Source organism: Tursiops truncatus, chromosome 4 (assembly GCF_011762595.2).
Source record: "Tursiops truncatus isolate mTurTru1 chromosome 4, mTurTru1.mat.Y, whole genome shotgun sequence".
Lineage (NCBI taxonomy): Eukaryota > Metazoa > Chordata > Mammalia > Artiodactyla > Delphinidae > Tursiops > Tursiops truncatus.
This window is the reverse complement of record NC_047037.1, coordinates 98,873,154-98,898,817: the sequence shown is the minus strand read 5'-3', so window position 1 is coordinate 98,898,817 and position 25,664 is coordinate 98,873,154. Positions and strand designations below refer to the sequence as shown.

At 34.3% G+C, this 25,664-nt stretch overlaps 1 protein-coding gene across 1 annotated transcript in view; it reads left to right on the top strand.

Annotated features, from left to right (window-relative positions):
* The window catches only part of EPHA6 (EPH receptor A6), an 868,762-nt gene that overhangs the window by 535,018 nt on the left and 308,080 nt on the right, over positions 1-25,664 (top strand). Inside the window, exon 7 of the mRNA XM_019922241.2 lies at positions 20,409-20,574. Within this exon, the coding sequence (XP_019777800.1) occupies positions 20,409-20,574 (166 nt within the window). The remainder of the gene's footprint in view (positions 1-20,408; positions 20,575-25,664) is intronic.

Here is a 25,664-nt window from a genome sequence, read left to right as displayed (position 1 = left end):
GAATGAGCATGACATTTTTGGTGAAACTAAGCCAGGGTTACATGCCTTGACAGATATAAAAAAAGCACTCTAAAGTATAGTTATTAGGCTAAGTGATACTGCTGCAGAATGAGAAAACGACCAATGTATCATAACGGAGAACCTTAGAAACAGACCTACACATATATGAACCTGTAACGTGACAGAAGTGACGTTGCAGATCATTAGGAAAAGTATGTCTTGTTCATGAAATTGTGCCGGGCAATCTATATTAGAAGGAAAAAAGAAGGAAAAAGGAACTGGATCCCTACCTCAAACCATTTATAAAAATTAAGTCCAAATGTTCTAAGGATGTAAATGTGATGGGAAAAACTTTTTACATTTTAGAAGAAAAATATGGAATAATATCTTTATTACCTTCGGTAAGGAAAATATTTCATAAATGAAATGAAAGACCTTACAATAAAAGAAAACTTACTAACTTTGATTACTTTCATTTTAAGAATTCTTTCTTTCCAAAGACCCTATTAAGATGCGAAAAGACAAGCCACAAACTGGGAGAATACAGCTGCCATGTTTACAACTTGCAAAGGATTATTATGCAAAATACATGAAGAAATCCTAGAGAACGATAAAAAGAACAACCCAATAGAAAAATCAACCTGTATAAGAAAAGATGCTCCACTTCATTAGTAATAAGGAAAATGTGAATTAAGACCACAATGTGATAACGTTTTACACATAATAGATTGGCAAAAATTAAGAAATCTGAGATTTCTAAGAACTGGAGATGACGCAGAGCAATATGAACTTTTACATTTCTAGAATCAGTGTAAGCTGATAAATCATTTTGGAAAGTAATTTTATCAATTTCTACATTTTTATATTCAATGACCCAGCAATTTTACTCCTAAAAATCTTATATATGTGGTCAAGAAAATGTCCTGCAATGTTTAAGGAAAAATTGTTCAAAAAAAATCCGAACTTTCATCTTTAGAAAAAGATGTAAATAAATTGTATGTTGAAATAAGTCAGTATATTAGTGAAAATGAATGAACATTATGTACAAATGTACATGAACATAATATATAAGTGAATATTATGACAAAATGTAATGCCACAGTATGATAAACCTTAGAAACATAATGCAGTCCCAGAAGAGTCCATACAGTATAATAATATTTGTAGAAAGCTCAAAGACATACAAAACTAAACAATGTATTATTTATGCACTCATACAGATGTGATAACACATTCTTTAAGCAAGGATATGACCAACACAAGGATAGTAAATACCTCTGTGAAAGAGGTAGGGGCTTGAATAGGAAGAAAGAGCTAAATCTGAGCTAATGGTACCATTGAGACAGAAAACAGTTCATATGATATTTCTCATGGTATCTCAGAATTTATATTAATACAGATTATCTTAAACTAATGTTTCTCAAAATATGTACCATAGAGCTAGTCTTAATAGATGGAATTTTTTTAAATCACCATAGGGTTGCATGGTCAAATCAATTTGGAAAATGTAGCATATATTTTCCATCTCTGGAGTTTAAAAAAACACATGGGCATAATTAAATGCTTGGGGGAAACCTGCAGCAAAGTAACCTACTTAATTTTATTTAACCTAGTGCTTTCTAAATTTATATGACCCGGGTGGCAGCCATGAGAGTGCATTACTTAGATCTCCCTTCAAGAGAGAACCTGCTGAAAGGAAGGTCTCCAGCTGCTGTGGGATCTACCATTCCTCCTGAGCCCCTAGTAGTAGAGCCAGGCCTTTCTTGATGAATGCAGAACTTGTTTGGGGCTCCCATATACCTGGCCAAGAGACTTTCAGAATTACACTGCCATCTGAGGCATTTTCAACCCAATTCTATTTCTTCATCTCTCTTTTCACAGGAATCAGACTTTCACTGGGGTCTGAAAGCTCTCCTTGTCTAACTTGATCCCTTTCCTTGCACAGATTTTTACCTGCACAGTTATTTCGCTCCATAAATATCTTCACTTTCAACAACATTTTGGAATCTGCTCCCCAGAAGACTCAAACTTACACAATCATAAAACTTTTTTTTCTTTAACCATAACAACACATATTCCTTGGAAATAACGTTCCATGGAAAACGCTTTGGGAAGTGCTGTTTTAAGCCAAACTCCTGCTGCCAAGTGAGGAATTATTTTAGCTCACTCATACTTTTATAGTAGGAGAACATTATTTTTAAATGATGTATATATCTTTTTTTTCTCTTTATCCTTTGTTCTTTACTTTCGGAATGAGGGGTGTGGAAAAATAATCCTCAGTGCCAGTATAAATCAATCCAACATTTTTATTAAGTAACTCTGCCATTCTGATGTGTAGTTTTGTTTATTTCACTGAAGCATGAATTTGAGGCAAGAGCTCTAAGGAAAAAAAAAATTAAATATGTTTTGTTCTATTTCTATTAATTTTTAAATACTGCATAGTTTCTTTTCTTTGTTTTTTGTTTTTTTTTTCGTTTTTTTGTTTTTTTGCTGTACGCGGGCCTCTCACTGTTGTAGCCTCTCCCGTTGCAGAGCACAGGCTCCGGACACACAGGCCCAGTGGCCATGGCTCACGGGCCCAGCCGCTCCGCACCATGTGGGATCCTCTGTGACCAGGGCACGAACCCGCGTCCCCTGCACCAGCAGGTGGACTCTCAACCACTGCGCCACCAGGGAAGCCCCTGCATAGTTTTATATCTAAATCAAATTAAATAATTCATTATAAAATTCTTATTTAAAAGATGAAAAATAAAAAAGTAGATATAGTTTATTGGGCATCATAAAATATTCTGTGCCTCAAATAATCTGTACCCAGAAACATTTTTGACAGCCTCATTCCTTTTAAATTAAAAGAAAATTTTAAATAATTTAATGAGTGAGGCAACTATAGGAAAAAATAATTACAATAAACTAATAAAACCAAAGTCTGTCTGACTTTGAAACAGATACCTAGAGGTGTCCTCATGGGAGTCAAATCACAAATAATTTTTCCAAGGTGAGCAACTGAAATGTCAACAATTTATAAAATATCTTGGGACATCACTCATTCATTCATTAAAATAGCGTTACCAAATTCTTAGATGGCAGGTACCTGTGCTAAGTATTGTAGATTTGTGTTAGAATAAGCCTCAAATTCAAAAAATAAAATAATTTAGAATTAATTTTCAAATACTTATCATGAATAGAACATATTTGGTTTCAAAATTATGATTTGATTTTTATTTAGAGTAATTAAATAATTTTTTTGGATGGGCGTATTCAAATCAAGACTAAATTCATTACTTTAATGAGATAAAGTTTAGATGAACCTCTCTTCCTAAAGCATTCACATTGGCTACTTTTGAAAATGCATTTATCTTAATGATTTCAAAATGTCCTTCCTCAGTACTCTTATAAGGGAGGCTGAGTTAACAGCCTAGTATTATGTACTCCTTACTGAGCTGTTAATAGCTTTACTGTCTTTCAAAGAATACACCTGCTGCTCATAAAAACATTTGTGTTGCTGCAGAATTTGGCTGTGTTTTAATATCATATATTTGCAGTGACCTTGTAGAATCCACACTGATCTAATATTTTTAGGGGAAAATAAGTAAAAATAGACATCTTCCCATTTACTTGAGTATATCATTAGAAAATTAGAAAATTTCATTATTACGAATTCTAATATTTGAAAAGTTGTTTTCCTTTAATGTTTCTAAGTTTCATGGTAAACACTATTTGAGTTTGTTTAGGTGTTTATTCTTGAAATTTTGTCTCAATTTATATATGTTGAAAAAGACAGGTTTATGTTCCTATATGTGTATATATTTTAATTAGAAACTAATGACTTGAATACTATGAGGTGTCAACATTTCCACAGAATGATTGAAAAAGGAAGAATATTAGAATTAATTTAGATACTCCTTAAACCTTTAGTAATAGAAAATCTAAGTCTTTAATTAGAAAATATAAAGCTTTAGCAGAGGAAGTATTCTGCAGTTCTTTATGGTTGAATGCAGTGTAAATTAATTGTTTTGGGCTGTTTCAGTTAGCAAAGGCAAATTGCTCCCAGAACCTATATTTCACCCTTCTGTATCACACAAGGACATTTAAAGAAGGCAATCAATGCAATCATTATTCCCATATGTCCCTTGATTCTTGTGATTTCATGGGGTAAATCACAGCAGGTAGATGGACGAAATCTTTCTAATTTAGTTATGCCCGAATGTGTTTAGCTATTACAACTGCTGCTATCAACAACCCCTTGGTAATTTTCTTCCTATTTAGTGAATTGTGCATCATAACATTTTTACCTTAATATATTTAACAGCTACATATTTTTAAAAGACCACCATATAGTCCTTCTGAAGACTTAGTTCACTGGTTGGTTAGCACAGTGGCTAAGGTTTTTTATTGCTATTCATCTGTAACATGACAAATAGGTGGCGGTAGCTGACAGATGTATAGTGCCTCTTAGCTCCTGAAACATGTCACATTAAGGATTATTACAAATCACTATTTTTAATTCATTGTACCAGTGAGAGCTACATTAGCAAGTAGTCAACTGGTCATGCTCACAGATGCAAGTACTAACTTGAGGCCCAAGTAGTGAACTCTAAAGGTGGATCTGTCATCTGAAGAAATTTCTAGACATTGGTGTTATTCTCACCCATAGATCTCAACTGCACCCCTAATTACATAAAACATCAGACTCTGGGCATTCAGCTGATTTTTCCTACTAACTTTATTGACATGGAATTAAAAGATGAAAGTTTCTGTAGTTCTGAGTGATTAATTTACTAAATAACGAATGCAATTCCCATCTACTAACTCAGAATATAATTCATTATTAAAATATTATGTCTTACCCTAAGTGACAGATTTTTCCACCAACTACATAGACATCTATTTAATAATACCAATAGCAACAATAACAATTCTATCTTGTATATGAAGAGGACGTTCTAGTTTACAATATGCTTTCATATGCATTCTCATTTGATGCAACACAACAATGTTGTGAGGTGGATGAAGCTGAGGTTTTTATGTTTATTTTTCATCTGAATGTGCTCTGGCTCAGTAATATTATGAAATGCTTACATTCATCTCTCTGTGAGTCAGAGAAAGACAGCACTGTATCTCTAAATTCCAACTCAGTACTTTAATTAGTAAGGTCATCAGTTTACCAGTAAATATAGAATATCCTGTTGAAATTATAACAGAATTAGTAATCTCAGAATAAAGCCTTGAGAAGCTCTTAGTTTTTTTGATCTGTAACATAGATATCCTCCTAAACTCACTATGATAGAAAAATTGAAATGAAAGTTCAAATAAAGGAAATTAGTTTGGCTTACTCTTTCTAGTTTGCCTTCATAGATGAGTTTAGATACTTAATTTTTGTGACAAAAGAAATAACAGTTTTATTCTTCCTAATGAGCCTCTTGCCTTATTACCTTGTAAAAAGAGGAGGTGATTTGATGAGTACTCAAAATCCCATGAAATAGCAACAAAATACAAGCTATTTACACCTTTGTTAGACTAAGTATTGTGAACGTCAGTCTCATACTATGATTAGGACTGTGAATTATTTGTAATATATAGAATCTAGATTATCTTTACCTCTGTGTTTGTCAATATATTAATAAAAAGGGAATATAAACTCTAACATAATATATAAAGTTCTTAATGATATGTGGCTGTAGTACAATACTTAATATTGGAAGCTACATAGTGTAATAAATAACAGCACAGAATCCAGAGCTAGACTCCCTGGATTCAAATCCCAGCTCTATCACTAATTTATTGAGTAACCTTGGACAACTTACTTGATCTTTCTGTATCTCAGTCTTGTCATTTGTAAGACCTACTTCACAGAGAAGCTTTGAGGATTTTCTGGGTATTGGGAGAGCTTATAGAGCCTGCAAAATAATACTATGAAAGTGTTAACATTAAAAAAAAATTAACTATATTATGTTCTGTTTATACTTTCAATTGATTTGTTTTGACTAATTTAACCTGTGTTGCAGGCCTAAAATTTATCTGACTCTTCCAAAGAATCAGATAATTGGAATGTTTAAGTTGATTGAGTTTCATGTGTTAAGACAGAATCTTCAAAATATCATCACCCAATCTAGTGACAAAAAATAGAATCAATCCGTATTAGAGGTCTATGAAATGCAAGTTAATGGTCAATCTGCTTGTTCCAGTTACCTGTTACTGCACAACTACCCCCAAAAGGTAGTGGCTTAAAAATAACAACTAATAAGTATTACATCTCATGAATCTCTGGGTCAGGTAATTTGAACAGGACACATCAGGAGCAGCTCATCTCTGCTCCACAATTTCTGGGACCTCAGTTGGGATGATAGAAAATAGGCTAGGGGCTGGAACACCTGAGGAATGGCCATGCTTAGGAGCTCATCATCATCCCCTCTCCCTCCCCCTCCCTCTCTTCTCTCCCACCTCACCTCCTCTCTCTTCAGGGCTCCTCCAAGTGGCTACCTTGGTCTTCTACATAGCTTAACAGTCTCAGGCTAGCCATACAATTCAGAGCTCCAAGCAAAAAGTGGAAATTGCCGGTTTTCTTAGAGACTGGGCAATTAATTGACAGTGTCTCACTTCTACACTGCTTTATTGGTCAAATCAGTTACAGGCTAGACCAGATTCAAGGGATGGGCGGCAAAGATCTGACTTTTCAATGAGAGGGGTGTAAAAGAATTTGCCACCATCTTTAATCTGCTGTAGTACTTGATTTTAGACCTACATAATATTATATTACCTGCTTTGTTTCTAGTCTGTACTAATTTTAAAAATAAGTATATTTTAGTACTAAGCCAAAGCAAATTTATTAATTTTGAATGTGTATGAAATTCTAAAAATTTAAAACTATTTCAATAATTGTATCTGGAGATATTGTAGGGTAAAAAATTAGTTAATTTAGAAAAGTACAGCAAAAAAAAGAAAAGAAAACTTCCACGAAGAAGTTTTTCAGTTCTTTGAATCTGGACTGTACATTGGGTTGTGCCAATGTGGTCATTTCAAATAAAATAGAATTATACAGATCAGATTACCCAAACTTGAAAATAAGAAGATTTCTGCATGTGTAAGGAAAAAGCATCCATTACTAGAGCCACTACCCCCCACCAAGAACAAACTGCATGAATACTTAAAATGGGCAACATTTGTGACTACCAGCAAAGAACTTCTTCACTGTGGTCCAGATTATACTTTATTTTACCCTAAATTTAACTTATTACTTCATCATAATTTTCTTTTTCTAATTTGATTTCAAAACTAGTTTATACATGGAGTAAATAAATAATATACATCCATTGTTTGATAATGATGCAGATTAAAATAATATTTCTGGAAAATGAGTTTGCTTTGCCTTGAATTCCTTTTCTTGCTTTTAACGCTGTCTGTAGTCATCTACACACTTATAAGTTCCTTTGACTTTAAACAGCAGCATTGAAACTAGAAGAACCGTGTGTCTGTGTGTGTGTGTGATCTGTGGGAAGCTGTCAATTACTGCAATGTTTATTAATATTATATTACTTATTTTCTGTCAATGATGAGATATTACTCAGTTTCCAGTCACAGTATCTTGATAAACCTATTTATTGTATTTTATTATAAATCTTGAGGCATTCATTTGATGCACATTTTAATATTACTAGTCCTCTGAGGACATTTAAAGGCAATGACTGCCTTAGATCATTAACTGAAAATACTGAGTTATTTAGAGTATAATGGGATGCTTTTCAAGTCAAGATGATATCACTTACAAAGAAGGTTTAAAATCTCTCTTTTGAGGAGGTGGGACTGCATTCCTTGAAACATAACTTATGCTTTGTAGCTTTGTACATCAATCTTTTTTTTTAAACATCTTTATTGGAGTATAATTGCTTTACAATGGTGTGTTAGTTTCTGCTTTATAACAAAGTGAATCAGTTATACATATACATATGTCCCCATATCTCTTCCCTCTTGCGTCTCCCTCCCCGCCACCCTCCCTATCCCACCTAGAGGGGTGGTCACAAAGCACCGAGCTGATCTCCCTGTGCTATGCGGCTGCTTCCCACTAGCTATCTATTTCACGTTTGGTAGTGTATGTATATCTATGCCACTCTCTCACTTTATCCCATGTTACCCTTCCCCCTCCTCGTATCCTCAAGTCCATTCACTAGTAGGTCTGTGTCTTTATTCCTGTCTTGCCCCTAGGTACATCAATCTTAATAGATATCTTTGTTTCAATTTTGAACAAAACAAATATATCTGTCATCAGATCACAATTAAGACCCATCAACAAATATAACAAAAAAATTAAAGTTTCACCATGGCAACAACATACATTTAAATGGGAAAGATAAAAATGAAAAATAAATCTTCAGAAAGTGTTTTCTTCCTATTCTAAATGAGACTAAGGCATTCTCATGCTTGTACATTTAAATGAATTTCTGCCCCTTTTCAATGCAAGAAGCAGCTCTTGTATCACCATATTTTGCGGCTAATTTGGACAAATGTAAGCCTTTAATGATACTCAGAGAAGATAACTGTTTTTCCATGGACACTTCTACAAAGCGGTTTTTTTTTTTTTCGTATTCTAAGGCAATTTCACTCTAGTGAAATTCTGCCTTCTTTATTATTCTTATCTATAAATCTTACCTTCCTTATTATTCACTTTAATTCCGTCAGAATATCTAGCAATGAAGAAACAGTTTTGGAGGCCAGTCACCTACATTTACTGTCTAGTTATTTCATTTTCAAAGACTTGTTCTCTACTATTCTTCATATTTCTTACCTATCATATAATTCAATTAGTACTATTGTGAAAAAAATTAACTGCTCTATATTTTTCTTTTCTAAAAAACATGTTATACCTCCCAGCTTTATTATTTTTTTAATCCACATTCCACAATTAAGGAAGAATTAATCAAAGTACCATGCATGTGTTACCTTTCTAGTTTTATGCCACTCCATTCAGCCATGTTTTTCCAATGGTTTAACTTTGAAAACATTCAGTTTGACATTTGGAATACCATTTATATTTGAAGAAGTCAACATATGTGTAGTAATGTTTCCAAAGATGTTTAGTGTGGTTTTTTTCCTCTCAGTGGCATTTATTGATAACTTACCCTAATTTTATGATAAAAGTTGTTTTTTAGCCTTTTATATAGCTATTTTAGTACTTGACCTAAATTACTGACATCAGCAGTAATTTGTAAACTTTTCTAAAAAATGTCTAAATTAAGTGTAATCCTCAAATATTCTTATAGTGATTATAATTTCCTTTTCATTTCTCCCTTTTTAGATAAATAATTTTATTCATCCTCAATACTTCAGTAAATATGAATTTTTAAAATGTTTTGTTCTACATATGTTCCCTTCTTTTTCTATCTGTATGTTATTATTCTTATCACCAAATTTACACATGGTTTTAAAATTCTTATAAATTACCCAAAACCTTAAAAATGAATGATAAATTTAAAGTTGTTGTTTGTCTATGACATACTTTTAAGAAAATCATTAAGGAATTTTGGGATGGAGACACTTTCTTCAGAGACAGGTATCAAGCTTTAAACATTGAATTTCTACTTGAACACCATTATAAATATTTATAGAGTAATAGAGCATGGAGGAAAAATCTATATCCCATCTGCAATAAGGTAGGTTACACAAAGACAGATGGGAAAGTTAAAACTGAATAAATATTAAAATATATATGTATTAAAAGATATTTCAGCACAAATCTTAGGTTTTCCAAGCATATTGTTTTGCAAAGTATTTTTTGACAAGTAGAATCTTGGCTGTTCTCCACAATGTTCTGAAGAAAACAAGCCAGCTATAATGACATAATATTATTGCATTTTGATTATGGAAGTACCATAAGCCAGCAAAACAATTTTTCTCATCTCTCATTTGAATTATCATTCATTTATGCACACTAATTTTAAATTGCTATAACAATATGTATAATTTAAAAGCTAAACATATAGAGCAATTAATTCATTAATATATTTGTTCAGCATACTTGGCTAATGTATCATGATGTATCATGTATCATTGTAATTATGAGAGGTTACAATATGCTTGAAACACTGCATTAAGCCGTGAGAATATAGAGGTTAACAGGCAAGCAAAACACTTATAAAATTTTTAGAAAGACCTCTCACAGCATCTGCAGAATTACCTCAAGGCATAGGTCTATCATTGCCCTAAATTAAATGCACCACCTATTGATAATAACTCCTAAAAGAAAGAAATAATGCTAAACACATTTGTTGGAGCCTGTAAAAGGGTTTTACGTGTTATTTGGCTTTTTATCTTACAACAAGCCTGACTCTTTGAGATTGTATAATCTTTGCAGTTTTCATAGACAAACTGACTACCACTAGGACTCCATTGGTCTCATTCTAGCACCAGTATTTTGTAAAGGTCACACTGGAATAATCTAGCCATTTTCCCTAAAAGTAAATTTAACCACAATTTCAAGCAGTTAATTATCTACATGTAACTTATCTGTTCTCTGAAAATCAATTATGAATGCTTAATTCTAGAGCAATATACTGCTCCCATCAGGTATACTTTGCTGCCATCTCCTACTATTGCTCAACATTTAATGTTCAAGGAGTGCATTTAATTTCATTTTAGGTGAAACAAGATACACATTGGAAGGAATATAAGAAAAAAAGTCATGAATGCATTTAAAAGTGATTTAGGGTTATCTCCTGTTTTGGATTACTGGGGATAATCAAAAGTTGATTATAGTAAATTATAGCTGTGGTATACTAAATGATACTTCTCCAAAAGTGCAGTCAAAAAGTAATTGTGTACTTAGAATATCTACTTCTACATTTTTCTTACTTATGCTTAATTTGTAATTTTGTCATAGCAGTAGCCAATTTTTACTTTAAAAAAAATTCAGAACACCTTACCCACTAACTTAGAACACCCTACCAACCAGCTTGTTAACCCCTTCTCTCCCCCAATTAGAAACTCCCTCTTGTGTACTTAAATGATTGTGAGAAAAGAAGGTAACTCTTTTGGCTACCAGCAACAAAACCCAACTCTGATGATTATTTAAGGATGTCAAAATGTAGAATCCAAGGCAGAGCAGAATGTTCTAGACTCAGGAAGGCAACAGTCAGAAAAGCTGAGGTTATTCAACGTAATTCTCTTTCTGTATTTTTCGTGATGGATTCAGTGTCATTGGATAAGAAATCCGTAATTATTTTCACTTGCTTTTATCTCCAGGGCAATCAGCTTTGTTGGGCACCAGCCCCCTTTTCTCCTGATTGTGGGGCTAATTTAGATCTGGTCACAGGAGAATCAGTGTGAGCTGGAAGCCATCCCAATTTGTGCTCCTACATTGGAGCAGGAGTTCTAGTAGTCCAGTTCCTAATGATATGTGACCAGAGCTGCACAAGGTGTTAAATGATGGCTAGGTATTCCTTTGTGAATATCAATCAGTAGATATGTATTAAACACTAACTATGCATCCAGCATTCCTTTGCTTTTTTGTTTTGTTTTGTTTTTTGAAGCAACTATATATCACATTTTTGAGGAAATTGCTGACTACTTAGGGATATATATTGATACGCATTGAAATAACTAGAGGAAGGAGTCAGGTAGTATAAAATTATTCCTTCATTCTTTGAATCATTCCTTGAAAATCATGCAACAAAATTTAAAAATTTTTTAAAAATCCCCCCATCTCACCCCGATATCTATTTATTTGAAAATTTAGAATATTATCTTAAATAACACATATTAAAGGGGAAAAGACTTAAATTATAAACTATTCTAAAATGAAAGACATTGAGATACATATATATCCAAACCTTAAAAAGATGAGGAAGAAGGAATGAATAAGTGTAAAAGCAAAAATTAATGAAACTGAATCAAAAAAAGTATATTTGATTTAAAAAATCAAAATCCAGTGGTTTTGAAGACTGATAAACAAGCTTGACTAGAAGGAGGAAAATGTTATTTATGGAAGAGATTTTCAATAATAGGACAAGCCTAATTGTAAATTTACATCAATAAATGTACTATATAAATGTAATGGATAATTTTCTGTTGATTACCAAAACTGAATAAGAAGAATATCTGAATATAGGATGAAATAATTTTAAAAGATGGTCAAATATCTGTCTCTGAAATGGTCTTTCAATTAAGGTTTCAATGAACAGATAATTACCATGTTATATCAATTATTGAAGAACATTAAAAAATGAAAATTTTCATAATACATTCTCTTAAATATAGCTTAACCCAAATAGTATAACCAGATATTGATAATAAAAAAAGTTAAAATCAAGAAAACTCTAGGCCAAGATCACTTATAAAGAGAGGTATAAAAATTCTATTTGAAATATTATCAAACTGAATCCAAAATTGCAATAAAAATTTTAGAACTATATTATAACCAAGTATTAACAAGTAAGGTTTATCTTAGGAATGCAAAGATAGTTCTTCACAAGTATATACTACATTAAGGTGAAAAACATAGAATCACCTTGGCAAATACAGATAAATTGTTTTATAACATTCAAAATCCATTTCACATTTTAAAAACAAAATACAAACAAAATTACAGTGTAAGAAAAAGGAAGAAAAGTTCTCACCTAGATATCTACTAAAAACCTAAATCAGACATGATTATATTTAACAGTTCCACATTAACAGCTAATCCATTCAAGAACAAAGAAAAATAAGATTCCTACTTTTACTGCTACTATGTAGTATTCTACAAAAGATCTTTGAATTACAGTTACGAAAACCAGGGATTTTCTTTTTTATACAGCAAACTGTTATAGATTTACTCATACGGGTCTTGCATATTTCTTGTCATATACTTAAGCATTATAAGGTTTCTGTTGCTATGGTATGTGGAATATTTTAAAATATAATTTTACTGGTCATTGCTAGTGTATAGGAAAGCAACTGATAATTGTATGTTGGCTAACTAACTGATTTATTAGTTCTAAATCTTTTCAGTTAATCCTCTACGAATTTCTAGGTAGACAGTCATAATTAATAGAGAGAAAATGATGGTTTATTATAGCTCAATCATTAGGAGAGACATTTTCCACATATTAAAAAAACTATTGTTTTTAAATTTCAGTAAGATAATTAGGAAGAACCTGTGTACCTTATGGTTTGCCTGGAGTAGAATAAGATTCTCTCTCTAAAAAGCTCTAAAAAAAAGGTATAGATTAACACTTCTTTGGGATGAATCAAAGCAGCTGATACAAGAATGAAAATAGATGACTTTTTAGGACTATAAGCTCTTATATAAGTATGCCTATTTTATGGACATGCTATAACTTCAGTTCCTGGGCTCACACAGCTCATTCTGATGCTCTATTTTGCCAATCCTACAACCGGAGTGCACTAGGAGTTCATGACTCTCTCAGAGATTGACTCATTCTAATTAAATTCAAAAGCAAACTGAGGAACAAAGCACAATGCCCATATATTGATCTTAGAGAAGCCTGTCCTTTCCAGGAACAAATATATTTATTTCTACTTCTATAGCACTTGGGAATTCACATTAGTAATCAGGAGATTGCAGCATCAAAGTAAAAATATGAAAAATCTTAAGGAATCTTTCAGCCAGGGTATGATAAGTACCTGCGCCCAGGTAGGGCTCATTATTATAATGACCTATAAAATAAAATACACCAAATTCATTGTCTCTCTTCTTTGGAAAGCAATTGTTAAACTCTGGCAGGATCTAGTACACAAGCTTTCCTTTTCCTAGGGTCATGTGAAATAACTTCTTTCATTCAAGTAAAATATTTTCAGGTTTGCTAATACCATTGTTTAGGCAACAGGATTCTTTGATAACCTTTCAAACTTTATGTTTCTAGGCTGTGCAATTCTTGCTTTATCAGGGAAAATATTCTTCTGCAGGTAATGAATCATGTTCTAAATGTGGTTTTAATTTGTTTAGTTTTGAGAGATTATTATGCAGACATCTCAACAGTCTTCTGTCATGAATTGTTTGATGAATGTGTGTTTGTGTGTGTGTGTGTTTGTATGTGTGACAGAGAGGCAGGGTAAGAAAGACAGACACAAAAATGGAAAGAGAAAAGAGACAAAAAAATGACTTAGATGACCCCTAGCAGAGCTATTAATATCCACTTTTTTCTTTTCTTAGGACTCTATAGCTTCAATCTCCTAGCCAGTAGAACAGGAGCTTTACCATTGGCTTAATTAGAACCTTGCTAATTAAAAAATAACGATTGTGGTAGTAGAGTGCTAATTTTTAATAGCACTTTTACCTATTCCTGATGACTTAAACTTGGCATGACTTACTTGAAAGGATAAAGGAAAATCCAACAACGCTTTTAGTCTGTCCTCTTAGTACTGTTCTGTGAATAAAGCCATGTAGAGTACCATCATGCATAAAAAATTCTAGAAGAATCTCCTGGACCTTATCAAAAAATTCTATTCTGAAGCCCCAAACACGAATATTTTATGTTCCTTGGAAGATTGGGTGAATTATAAGCCCCTTGGAATTTCCTGGAATCTGTCTATATGACATAATATCAAAATAGACAAAAAATAAAGGCAGAATGATTGGATGTGTTAACCTTAGTAGAAAATAATTTTATCTTTGAAATTTTCAATGTTGAAAATTGTTTCTACTACTGAGGAACTATTTATATAAAAGTATTCTAATGCCATCAAATCATTACTATCTGGTTCACAGTCTGTCTTAAATTTGAAGTTATTTCTAGTGATCAGATAATCAAGAACATAAAGTGTGAAAAAAATAACCTTGGCTCAAAGTCTAATTTATAAGCATTTTTGCCCTGCACATATCTGCTTAAATTGGATAGTGAAAAAACACAACTTTAACAGAAGCCATTGACTAGTTATGTGACGTGCTTTGGTAAGTTACTTATTCTTTCTGCACCAATTTCATCATATGCTAAGTGAGACTAAAAATATTACCAGTTCTTATTGCTTCACAAGATTATTATGAGTACTACATAAAGAATGTGTGTGAAAACACCTTGCAAATTGTAAGGCACTGCATAAATCATGGTTGTTATCTTATGATTGCTGATATATATTTAGATCTATGTATCTGTACAAAAAAACTCTACAACATAATTTTTAATCACATATGTAATCCAATTAGTTTAACATTTTTAAAAAATACAACAATGTGGTAACATCTTAGAGAAAACCCCCTAGACCCAAAGACTTTAAGAGAAAGCAAACCAGCCAGAAGATGACCACTTTGTGGGCCTATTGCATCTACTTCCATAAGTGGGACGGTAAACTCAAGAGATTAAGATGAGGCATGATGAGAATCAATCACAGCAGAAGAGAGCGGACTTGTATTTCTAACATACAAAAATTATAGAATATAATTGTTTACGTAGAACTTTGGTGATTATGTAAGCCAGATCTACTATAGAGCCCTAAAACCATACCCATAGAGAGCATTCAGTGAATATTGGTGCAATGAATGAATTTTCTGTATGAGCAAATCAAAGTCTTGAAGGTGATTTACCAAGGTACATAATAGAAGCAGAACCAAAATCGAGCCAAGACAGGAGAATTCTAATCCAGAATTCTTTACATGCTGCCTTCTGTTGATAACAGACCATGTTACCTCTGGTTGCAGAAAGATGCAGCCATAGTGACTGGACACCTGAACCTATTTCTTTTAACTAAGTTAGTTTTCAGATTGAATGCTAAGAGGGTCCAGACTCTAGTAAGAACATCCCTGTTAGTGACCATGAAGAGTTGACATCTATAGAGATAAAACACAGAGTCAGTATTTTAAGCAAATGAAAGGTTCAATGTAACAATAAGATTAGACTCCCAGGAAAACCTAGATCCTCAGCAGCTGGGACGGGGCAATTCCTGAGACTAAGCTGCAGACTCTGCCCTTGAGAAGAGAACCTTAAATAAAAGTCTAGGGCTTCCCTGGTGGCGCAGTGGTTGAGAGTCCGCCTGCCGATGCAGGGGACACGGGTTCGTGCCCCGGTCCGGGAAGATCCCACATGCCGCGGAGCGGCTGGGCCCGTGCGCCATGGTCGCTGAACCTGCGCGTCTAGAGCCTGTGCTCCGCAACGGGAGAGGCCACAACACTGAGAGGCCCGCGTAGCACAAAAAAAAAAAAAAAAAAAAAGTCTACATCTCTAGAGAGTAATACATGCATATTGTTTGACAGTGAATGCTCTGTGTTCACACTATAGTTCTGAACTATGTTTTCAGTATATGTGAATACAAATATATAAAATAGAAATTGTGTATATGTTTATTTTAGGAAATGATATACATAACAGTACATTAAAGTGCATTGCTATTAAATGATTTGTCCCATGATTGATATTATTATTTATGCTTATCCAAGGGGAAGTAGTGCAAAAACTGTTTCACGTTCAGCCAATGAGCTAATGCTTCTCAGTACACAAGACTGCCAGTGCTCGCCTATCCACAGTCCAGTGTACTTTGCAACCCATGGGGTCATGCCTTTGGAGCTTCACTTTATGCCATTTATTTACTGCCTGACAACCTGTTTTGACCCTTAAAAGTGTGAAATAATAATCCTGGATCTGCCACAAAGACTAAAAGAAATAGTGTATTTATGGAAATTAGTAAATACTCAGAACTGGTTGATAATATATCATGAAAACTTATGAAGTACAGTAGTGCAGTACTTAGAGTGAAATTTGTAGACTTAAATTGTATTTGAAAAGGTGTACTGACAATTAGTGAGTTAAGCATGAAATGTAAAAAGTTAGAAGACAATATAATTAACACAAAAAAGAAGAAAGAAAATAATTTATAGTAAGAGCAGATATTAAATGAAATAGAAAACAAAGAAACAATAGAGAGATAAAGCCAAAAGTTGGTTCAAGCCTCTGGAAAGCTTGATCAAGAAAAAAAAGAAAGTACTAAAATGAATAATATTAAGAATGAGGAGATTTTATTATGGATTTAGCAAGGGTAAAAAACTTATAGTTTTATGAACAATGGAATGTATTACCTAGGAAAGTTGAAGACATAGGTATTATGCAAATAGCAATTCCATATGGTACAAACTCTAGAAAAACTCTCACACATACCCTATTCAAGCATGTTCAGAATTGAGCCCCCATGGATGAATAAAGAGATCTCGATGGCTCTGCAGCAAAACACTGTCTCTATCTGGTGACAGCTACTTTGAATTGGAGTTGATGTGTCAGGAGAAAGGCAATTAGCCAAAGTTCTGGGACAGTAAGTGCCCTATGCTTTTCATGGGTAAGTGCTAACTTAGTTTCCCAAGAGCTTGGAAACACCAGGAGAAGAGGGGGCTGATATGCACTGGAAGGAGGAATTCGCATGACTGTTCTCTGAGCTCTCTTTCTTGGCATGATCCGAGGAGGCAAGATGTGAGGCAAGGCAGCTACCCCCTCACTGCTGTGTTGTAGGCTGAGGAACCATGTAAGCATACTTCCTACTTAATGATTTTTATTTCAGGGATATAGCTACAGATACACTTCTGTATAACAGCAGACATGCTAAAAGCTATTTGCAAAAGGAGTCCTTTGCCCCCTGTAACTTTACTGAGTAATAAATTACTATTTAGCTATGTTTTTGTGAAGCAGCAAAGACATAATGTGTAATTATTATGGTGCCATTCTAAGTAAATTTTTCAATCTGTATCTCCTCTCTTTAAGGATAAGACTAAATTCTTTTTTTCAGGATTTAAAAATTCTCTCAATCATAATTTCATACTGTGCAATGCTACTCAGAATACCCCATAACTCTAATGTTGCAGAAAATTCTGTGAGAGGTGGAATATTCTCCTCTTCTATGTAAGAATGAACAATCCAAAAGTTTTTACAAATTTCTACCAGAAACAGTATTATCTCTTCCAATAGAACACAAACTTTCTTTCTCCACAATATGGGTGTTAAACCCCCTAATTATAAAGGCCTTCATCTTAGAAAGCTTCTTCTTTAGGGCCTTAGCAGATAATTACTGCCACCAATGATTTTATAGAATTTATTTTCTTGGATTTTATAACAGGCAGATATTTATTTACTTTCTAATCTGCAAATGACCTAGGGATAAATATAAGTTACAATTTATCTGTTTTGTCTTTTTTATTTAAAATGTTGCTATTGTTTACTCATTTTTCTTTGTACTTTGTGTTTAATAAACAGTTGTATTTGGGGTATAGATGACAAATTCAATTCCTCAGCTAGACAGAGAATAACCATGTAGCATATAAAGTTCTGACAAACAAGGCCATAAAGTTTTAAAATGATCTTTAAGGATTTTTTTTCTCAAAAGTAGCTTAAGGAAAATGATTTTCATAGGTCTAAATCTTATAGCATCACCAGACAATAAATGCAGTTTGATACATTCTGCATGTATGTAGGTTACTTCGTTTGCCTGGAAGGTCTCCTGAACAATAGATATTTTCAGGCAAAGGCTAAATGAAATCTTGATGGGAATATTATAGATCGAATTTAAGCATCAAATGAGTGACTTAATTAATGATCTTGAAAGTTACTTCCATCTCTGAGAATCTCTATCTTTAGATATTTTATAATGAGAATAGTGGAGAATTAACTCAAGGGCCTGGTAGCCTAATTTGACCTATGAATTTAAAAGAGTTGTTCCTACAAAATTTTTTTTTCAGATACCGTAGTAGAACACCATTATAAAGTTATTCAACAATAACACTATACAAAAACAGTATTGACTTTAATGTGTTCCCACTACCAGCATATTGTGGACAGTCTCTTAAAGGCACAAGTAAATTGTTCTGAGGTGGTGGACAAGACAGCCCACTTAAAAGACCCTGAATGACGAGGGCATTCAGTCAGTTGTGGTTCCTGTTAGTGAGAAGAGGTAGTTTGGCAGTTAACCACGGGTGACTGGGAACCAAGCCTCCAGTCCTGCTGATTTCTGAGGTGTGCTGTCTTTCATACTGTGCTGTGTCTTTGATGCTCCCTCACAGGCAGACCGTTTTAAAATCTACCTCACAGGGAGGGGGAAGAGTAAGCTGGGAAGAAGTAAGAGAGCGGCGTGGACATATATACGCTACCAAATGTAAAATAGATAGCTAGCGGGAAGAAGCCACATAGCACAGGGAGATCAGCTCGGTGCTTTGTGACCACCTAGAGGGGTGGGATAGGGAGGGTGGGCAGGAGACGCAAGAGGAAGGAAATATGGGGATATATGTATATGTACAGCTGATTCACTTTGTCATAAAGCAGAAACTAACACACCATTGTAAAGCAATTATACTCCAATAAAGATGTTAAAAAACAAATAAATAAAAAATAAAAACAGCAAACCGGACAAAGGCTTCATGGTGCAACACAAGCCCAGGGTCTTTTGGCTGCATTAAATGAGGGCAAGAAGTCAACACAGTTGAAACATATACTCCCAGAGGGTTCTTTGAAAATAAGAAGTATGTACTGGTTTTTTTTGTGTGTGTGTATTTAAGAAAAAATTTATTGGAGTGTAGTTGATTTACAATGTGTGTTACTTTCAAGTGTTCAGCAAAGTGATTCAGTTATACATATATTCATTCCTTTCTAGGTTTTTTTTCTCATAAAAGTTATCACAGAATATTGAGTAGAGTTCCCTGTGCTATATAGTATGTCCTTGTTAGTTATCTATCATATATAGTAGTGCATGTATGTTAATCCCAAACTCCTGATTTATCCCTCTCCCCCGCCCCACCTTTTCCCTTTGGTAACCATAAATTTGTTTTTGATTAAAAAAAAATCTACCTCACAATCAGTATGTATCTCGTACATCTTTACAAAGTAAACTGTGGTATTTTGCAGAGGAGTCAACTCTCCCTCAAAGGAAAATTTTCATCATTTTATGTCTTAAGTTGCTTCAACTTCAGTGTTACTACTGGGGAATCACTGAGTTTCAGAACAATGCAGTTGATTCGGGATAAAAGATCGCAAACTTTAAAAAAACAATTAATTTATTTTTCCTTTCACCCACAGGTCTACCCACGGATAGCGCCGGCATTTTGGCACTACCTGCGGGTAGAAGTGAGTAGCGGGTACTTGAACTCTCCCACCCTTGCTCCTTGCTTGCTGCTGGCCCGGTCTGATCTGATGTGCCCATTTTATTCAAGATGCAGCTGCCATTCTGTGTAAACATGCTCTTCACGCCACCACCATTCCTTAGAGTCGGGTCAGAAATCCAAATCACCAAAAATACAAGATCATCATCTTTCTTAAAAAGTTTCCAAATCAAGACCATATCATATGCATTATAATTGGTGAAAAACGAAGCACTAAATTATGGAAAACCATGCTTGCATCAGTTCTTAATCAGTATTTTTGAGAGAGCAGAATTCCTCAGCTTGACTTTACAGTGTGTCAAGGTAAAGGAAAATAACCCTGCTTCACTCCCCTTCTCTTCTCTTCTGTCTCCAGGACCATGAGCAGCAGCTCTCCTATTCCTCCACGAGGTCCAAGGCCCCCAGTGCCATCATCACAGGTCTCAAGCCAGCCACCAAGTACATTTTTCATATCCGAGTGAGGACTGCAACAGGGTACAGTGGATACAGTCAGAAGTTTGAGTTTGAAACAGGAGATGAAAGTAAGTTTCACACAAAGATATAAAATAAGATGTTAATTTAGTGCGGTTCCAATGTGACCTCATAGTTGAAAATCTGATGTCCCAAATTTTGAATAGTCTCATCATGCAGGATTCTGTTCATGTAAATACTCATACAGTCGTTTCAGTTAATGCTTTGGTGCTATCGTTAAATATTTTCATCACTCAGGCCACAACACAGAGAGTCTCACTGGGTGGTGTTAACCTAATTGTCCGCCAGTCTTGGCATCATAATGTGATACTAATGAATACTTGGAAGAGAGTAAAGCCATGAGCAAATGATTTTAGCAGTTAGTTCAAAATTATGCAGCTTTGGCTTGTTATATTAGATCAATAAAAACAGTGGTCAGGAGACAAACTCCCCTGAAATGCACATTATAAGTTTAAATATTAGATGCATGGGCTTGATTAGAAACTCAAATTAATTTCATAGCGTCAACATTGAAAACTAAAATGGGAGAAGAGGGGAGTGAGGCATTCCAAAGTCATGTAACATAGCATTAAATGTCATGTTCATTCTAAACCCAGTTCTACCATTGAATTATTTTTTCAATTTTAGAAATCCATCACATTGCTATCTTTGTAAGGATGATATAGGTGGCTTTTGCTATGTACTTTGATGGAAAAATATCTAAATACCTAATTATAATAAAATTCTGGGGCTTCCCTGGTGGCGCAGTGGTTGAGAGTCCGCCTGCCGATGCAAGGGACACGGGTTCGTGCCCCGGTCCGGGAAGATCCCACATGCCGTTCGCTAAGCCTGCGCGTCCGGAGCCTGTGCTCCGCAATGGGAGAGGCCACAATGGTGAGAGGCCCGCGTACCGCAAAAAAAAAAAAAAAAAAAAAAAATTCTGTTCCCATCACTGTTAAAATACCTGTATTTGCATAAGAATTCAAGAATAGCAACTTTATTTTAAAAATTATTTATGAATAACAATAATAATGTCTAGCATTTATTGAGCCTATTCTCATAGGTGCCAAAAATGATGTGCAGTATTTTACATGTGTTGTCTCTTTTAAACGTTTCAACATCCAATGAGACCAGTATTATTTTCCTAATTTTACTTATGAGAAATCAGAAGCCTAGGGAAATTGAGCAACTTGTCAGATTCATGCAGCTGGTAAGAAAGCTAAGCTAAAATTTGAAACTAAGGGCTATCTTTTTCCAAGGCCAGTACTCTACCATCCTGCCAAGTCCTTCCATTGGAATTATAAAATGCTAATGGTAAGACCACTGATTAAGCCACAATTCCCGCAGTTTATCACTCCCTGAAAGTGAAGCTATGTGAGTTTCTAACTATATGACAGAAAGAGTGTTCTGTTGTTGTTTTTAGGTTAATGAACAACATTGATCCATAAGAACTTTTTCGTTACAACTATATCTAACTAAAAAGTGGAAAAGCACTGAAATATTTAATTAAGAAGGAATACAGCTTAAGGAGGGAAAGTGAACAAAGGAATAAAAAGACTACTTATAACCTGGATGTTTAATATCTGTGATAGTCGTTTGTAATCCCACTGAACACTATTGACTTTTCAAGCTAGAGACGAAATTATTGGGAATGTAGTTATCACAAAACTCCATAATCAAAAGCAATATAAAATATTCAAAAAAATGTCCCTGCTATGTCCTATTGACTGCTTTCTTCCCTGCCCACATGTCAAGACTTAATCTAGGTGCAAAGCCAAGGACACAATTCAAGGAAAGTTTGGTCCAGGGAAGAGTCACATCATTGTCTTGTCCAGGGTGTGTTTATTGTGTCTTATTTCACAGAAGAAGAAATTCACCTAACTTTTTAAAAGTATGACATTTTTGAGTATTATATCATCAAGTCAGAAATGTACTCTCAAACTCATAGGTCTAAATCTAGATAATTCATTTATGTTTGTCTGGGACTTTTAGACAAAGCAATCTAGTCTAATAAGAAAACATAAGTTCTGATCTAAATATTGTATTTGGTTTTAACTCTAAATTTCAACTTATTGTACTTTCAGGACTAAAATTCTTTCAGATGTTATGTAAAAGATAAGTACTTTGAAATTCCTTAGCAGAAAGGTCCCATACTTACAATGACCCAGTATAATATTGATTCATTCAATGAAAAATATATAGGACAGTTAATATGTGCCATACTCTACGTGAGTCTCTGGGGATAAAAAAGTAATAAGACCTGCAACCTCTGCCTTTTCATAATTTATAGTCTAGATTTGTGGGAGGAAAATTAAAGTTTCAATTAAAAAATACAAGGTTGAATGACATGTACTACCAGACAGATATGCAAAGAGTGCTATGAGAGCATAGAGAAGCTGCCCTAATTCAACATGAATAGATCATGAAGGTCTGGAGGATGAGACGCAGTGGCTCATTCTTTAAAGAAGGGTGATAAAGGAATAGCAAAAGCGCTGAGACCTGAAACAGCATGAAAAATTTAAAGAAGAGCCAACTATTTGGTGTGACTACAGTGAGGAGACATGAAAAATTAAATGGTGGGAGCTAAAAGCAGAGAATTATATACAGGGGCCAAGAACAAGACGAAGTTGCTCTTTGGGCCATGTTAAGCTTATTGCGCTTTATGAAGATATTGAAGATTCATGGGAGGATTTTAATTAGGAGTAATATGACCAGTAACATGTGCAAGACTGTCTGCTGAGCAGTTTACACAAATTATCTTTTTAATTCTGCTAAGATTATAACTCTTTTTAGAAACTTAAGTAGCTTTACCAAAATCTGATAACCAATGAGTGGAGGTGCAGGATTAGAACCCTAGAAGCATCTGACAGCAGCAGCAGACAGCAAAAACCATATTCTGAATTACTGATTTATAAAAGTCATGAAAGTGACTTTTATAATACTGTTGAAGAGACAACAGCGTTTGAGAAGAGTTTGAAAAATATGTTTGTGTAAACCTGGAGTTTGGGTGCATAGAGTGGCTCCCAAGTCAATTTACAGCCTGAGGAAAAATTATTTAAAGGATCATTTTTTATCTGGTTAACTTTAAATTGCATTTTCAAAGCATGCTGTTTATATCCAGGAGAGAATTTCAATGAATAATGTCATAGTAAGATATGCGTAGGTTTACTATAAATTCAGGAATATAATGATATGAATCCAAACTGACAGCATCAATCTTTTTCTCTACATACCCTCTTAGTCCATCTTTAAATTTTTATAGCTTTTGTTTTTCAAGTACTGTCTGAATTATTGTAATGTCAACTTCCTTATTAAGGTCTCTCTTGTGTATTATTTAATTAACTGACTTTATGATGCATAGAGATGGGGTGTGAAGTGGGAAGGTGAAATTAGGTACTCTCTCATTTGATGGTCTAGTTCAAATTTTTTAAAACAAACAAAACAAAGTAGTTTATAATGTCATTCCCTTTAGCTATACCTATTTTACTTTGTTCAAATTTTAGTTTGCTAACAACCAATGAGACGATAATATAAAATATGAAACAATTCTTTTTCAAAATTATAATGTTCTTAACTGATTACTTGTACTCTACAAACATAGTGGCTTCATTTATTTTTTAACATCTTTACTAGAGTATAATTGCTTTACAATGTTGTGTTACTTGCTGCTGTTTAACAAAGTGAATCAGCTATATATACGCATATATCCCCATATCCCCTCCCTCTTGCGCAGCCCTCCCACCCTCCCTATCCCACCCCTGTAGGTGGTCACAAAGCACTGAGCTGATCTCCCTGTGCTATGCAGCTGCTTTCCACTAGCTATCTGCCTTACGTTTGGTAGTGTATATATGTCAGTGCTACTCTCTCACTTCGTCCCAGCTTACCCTCCCCCGTCCCCGGTCCTCAAGTCCATTCTCTAGTAGGTCTACGTCTTTATTCCTGTCCTGCCCCTGGGTTCATCAGAACCATTTTTTTTTTTAGATTCCATGTATATGTGTTAGCACACAGTATTTGTTTTTCTCTTTCTGACTTACTTCACTCTGTAAAATGAAGTAAGATGGACGCTAGGTCCATCCACCTCACTACAAATAACTCAATTTCGTTTCTTTTTATGGTTGAGTAATATTCCATTGTATATATGTGCCACATCTTCTTTATCCATTCATCTGTCGATGGACTTTTAGGTTGGTTCCATGTCCCGGCTATTGTAAATAGAGCTGCAGTGAACATTATGGTACATGATTCTTTTTGAATTATGGTTTTCTCAGGGTATATGCCCAGTAGTGGGATTGCTGGGTCATATGGTAGTGCTATTTTTAGTTTTTTAAGGAACCTCCATACTGTTCTCCATAGTGGCTGTATCAGTTTACATTCTCACCAACAGTGCAAGAGGTTTCTCTTTTCCACAACCTCTCCAGCATATTGTTTGTAGATTTTTTGATGATGGCCATTCTGACCAGTGTGAGGTGATACCTCATTGTGGTTTTGATTTGCATTTCTCTAATGATTAGTGATGTTGAGCATCCTTTCATGTGTTTGTTGGCAGTCTGTATGTCTTCTTTGGAGAACTGTCTATTTAGTTCTTCCGCCCATTTTTGGATTGGGTTGTTTGTTTTGTTTTTTGATATTGAGCTGCATGAGCTGCTTGTAAATTTTGGAAATTAATCCTTTGTCAGTTGCTTCATTTGCAAATATTTTCTCTCGTTCTGAGGAGCCATCACCATGACTCCTCTTGCTTTGTTTTTAGACCAGAGGTTGGATTTTTTTCCAGAGTCAGAATATGCTAGTGGAAACTGGCCAGCAAGTTTAAAGAGTACTAACTATGACTGTTAACACTATAAAAAGAGCCTACTTGAACTATAGCTATTGGGATCCTCTTTTCCTAAGTCTATAGAACAACCTCATTCCCTATGTTATATAGGAAGAGAGAGAGAGAACAAGGGAGAGAGAATTGACTGATAGATCTATAGATAAGTAGGTAGAAAGTCACTCATATATAGTCACAAAACACTTTCTTTTTGTGTTTCAATACAGACATTTCATATGTCTGCTAATCTCTCTTAGGGCTAATAGTGTATAGCTAAATATTATGTTCACTAACAGCATTTATTGAACTGCTATTGTGTACAGGCCTTTTTATTAGGTACTGTAATTGATCCCC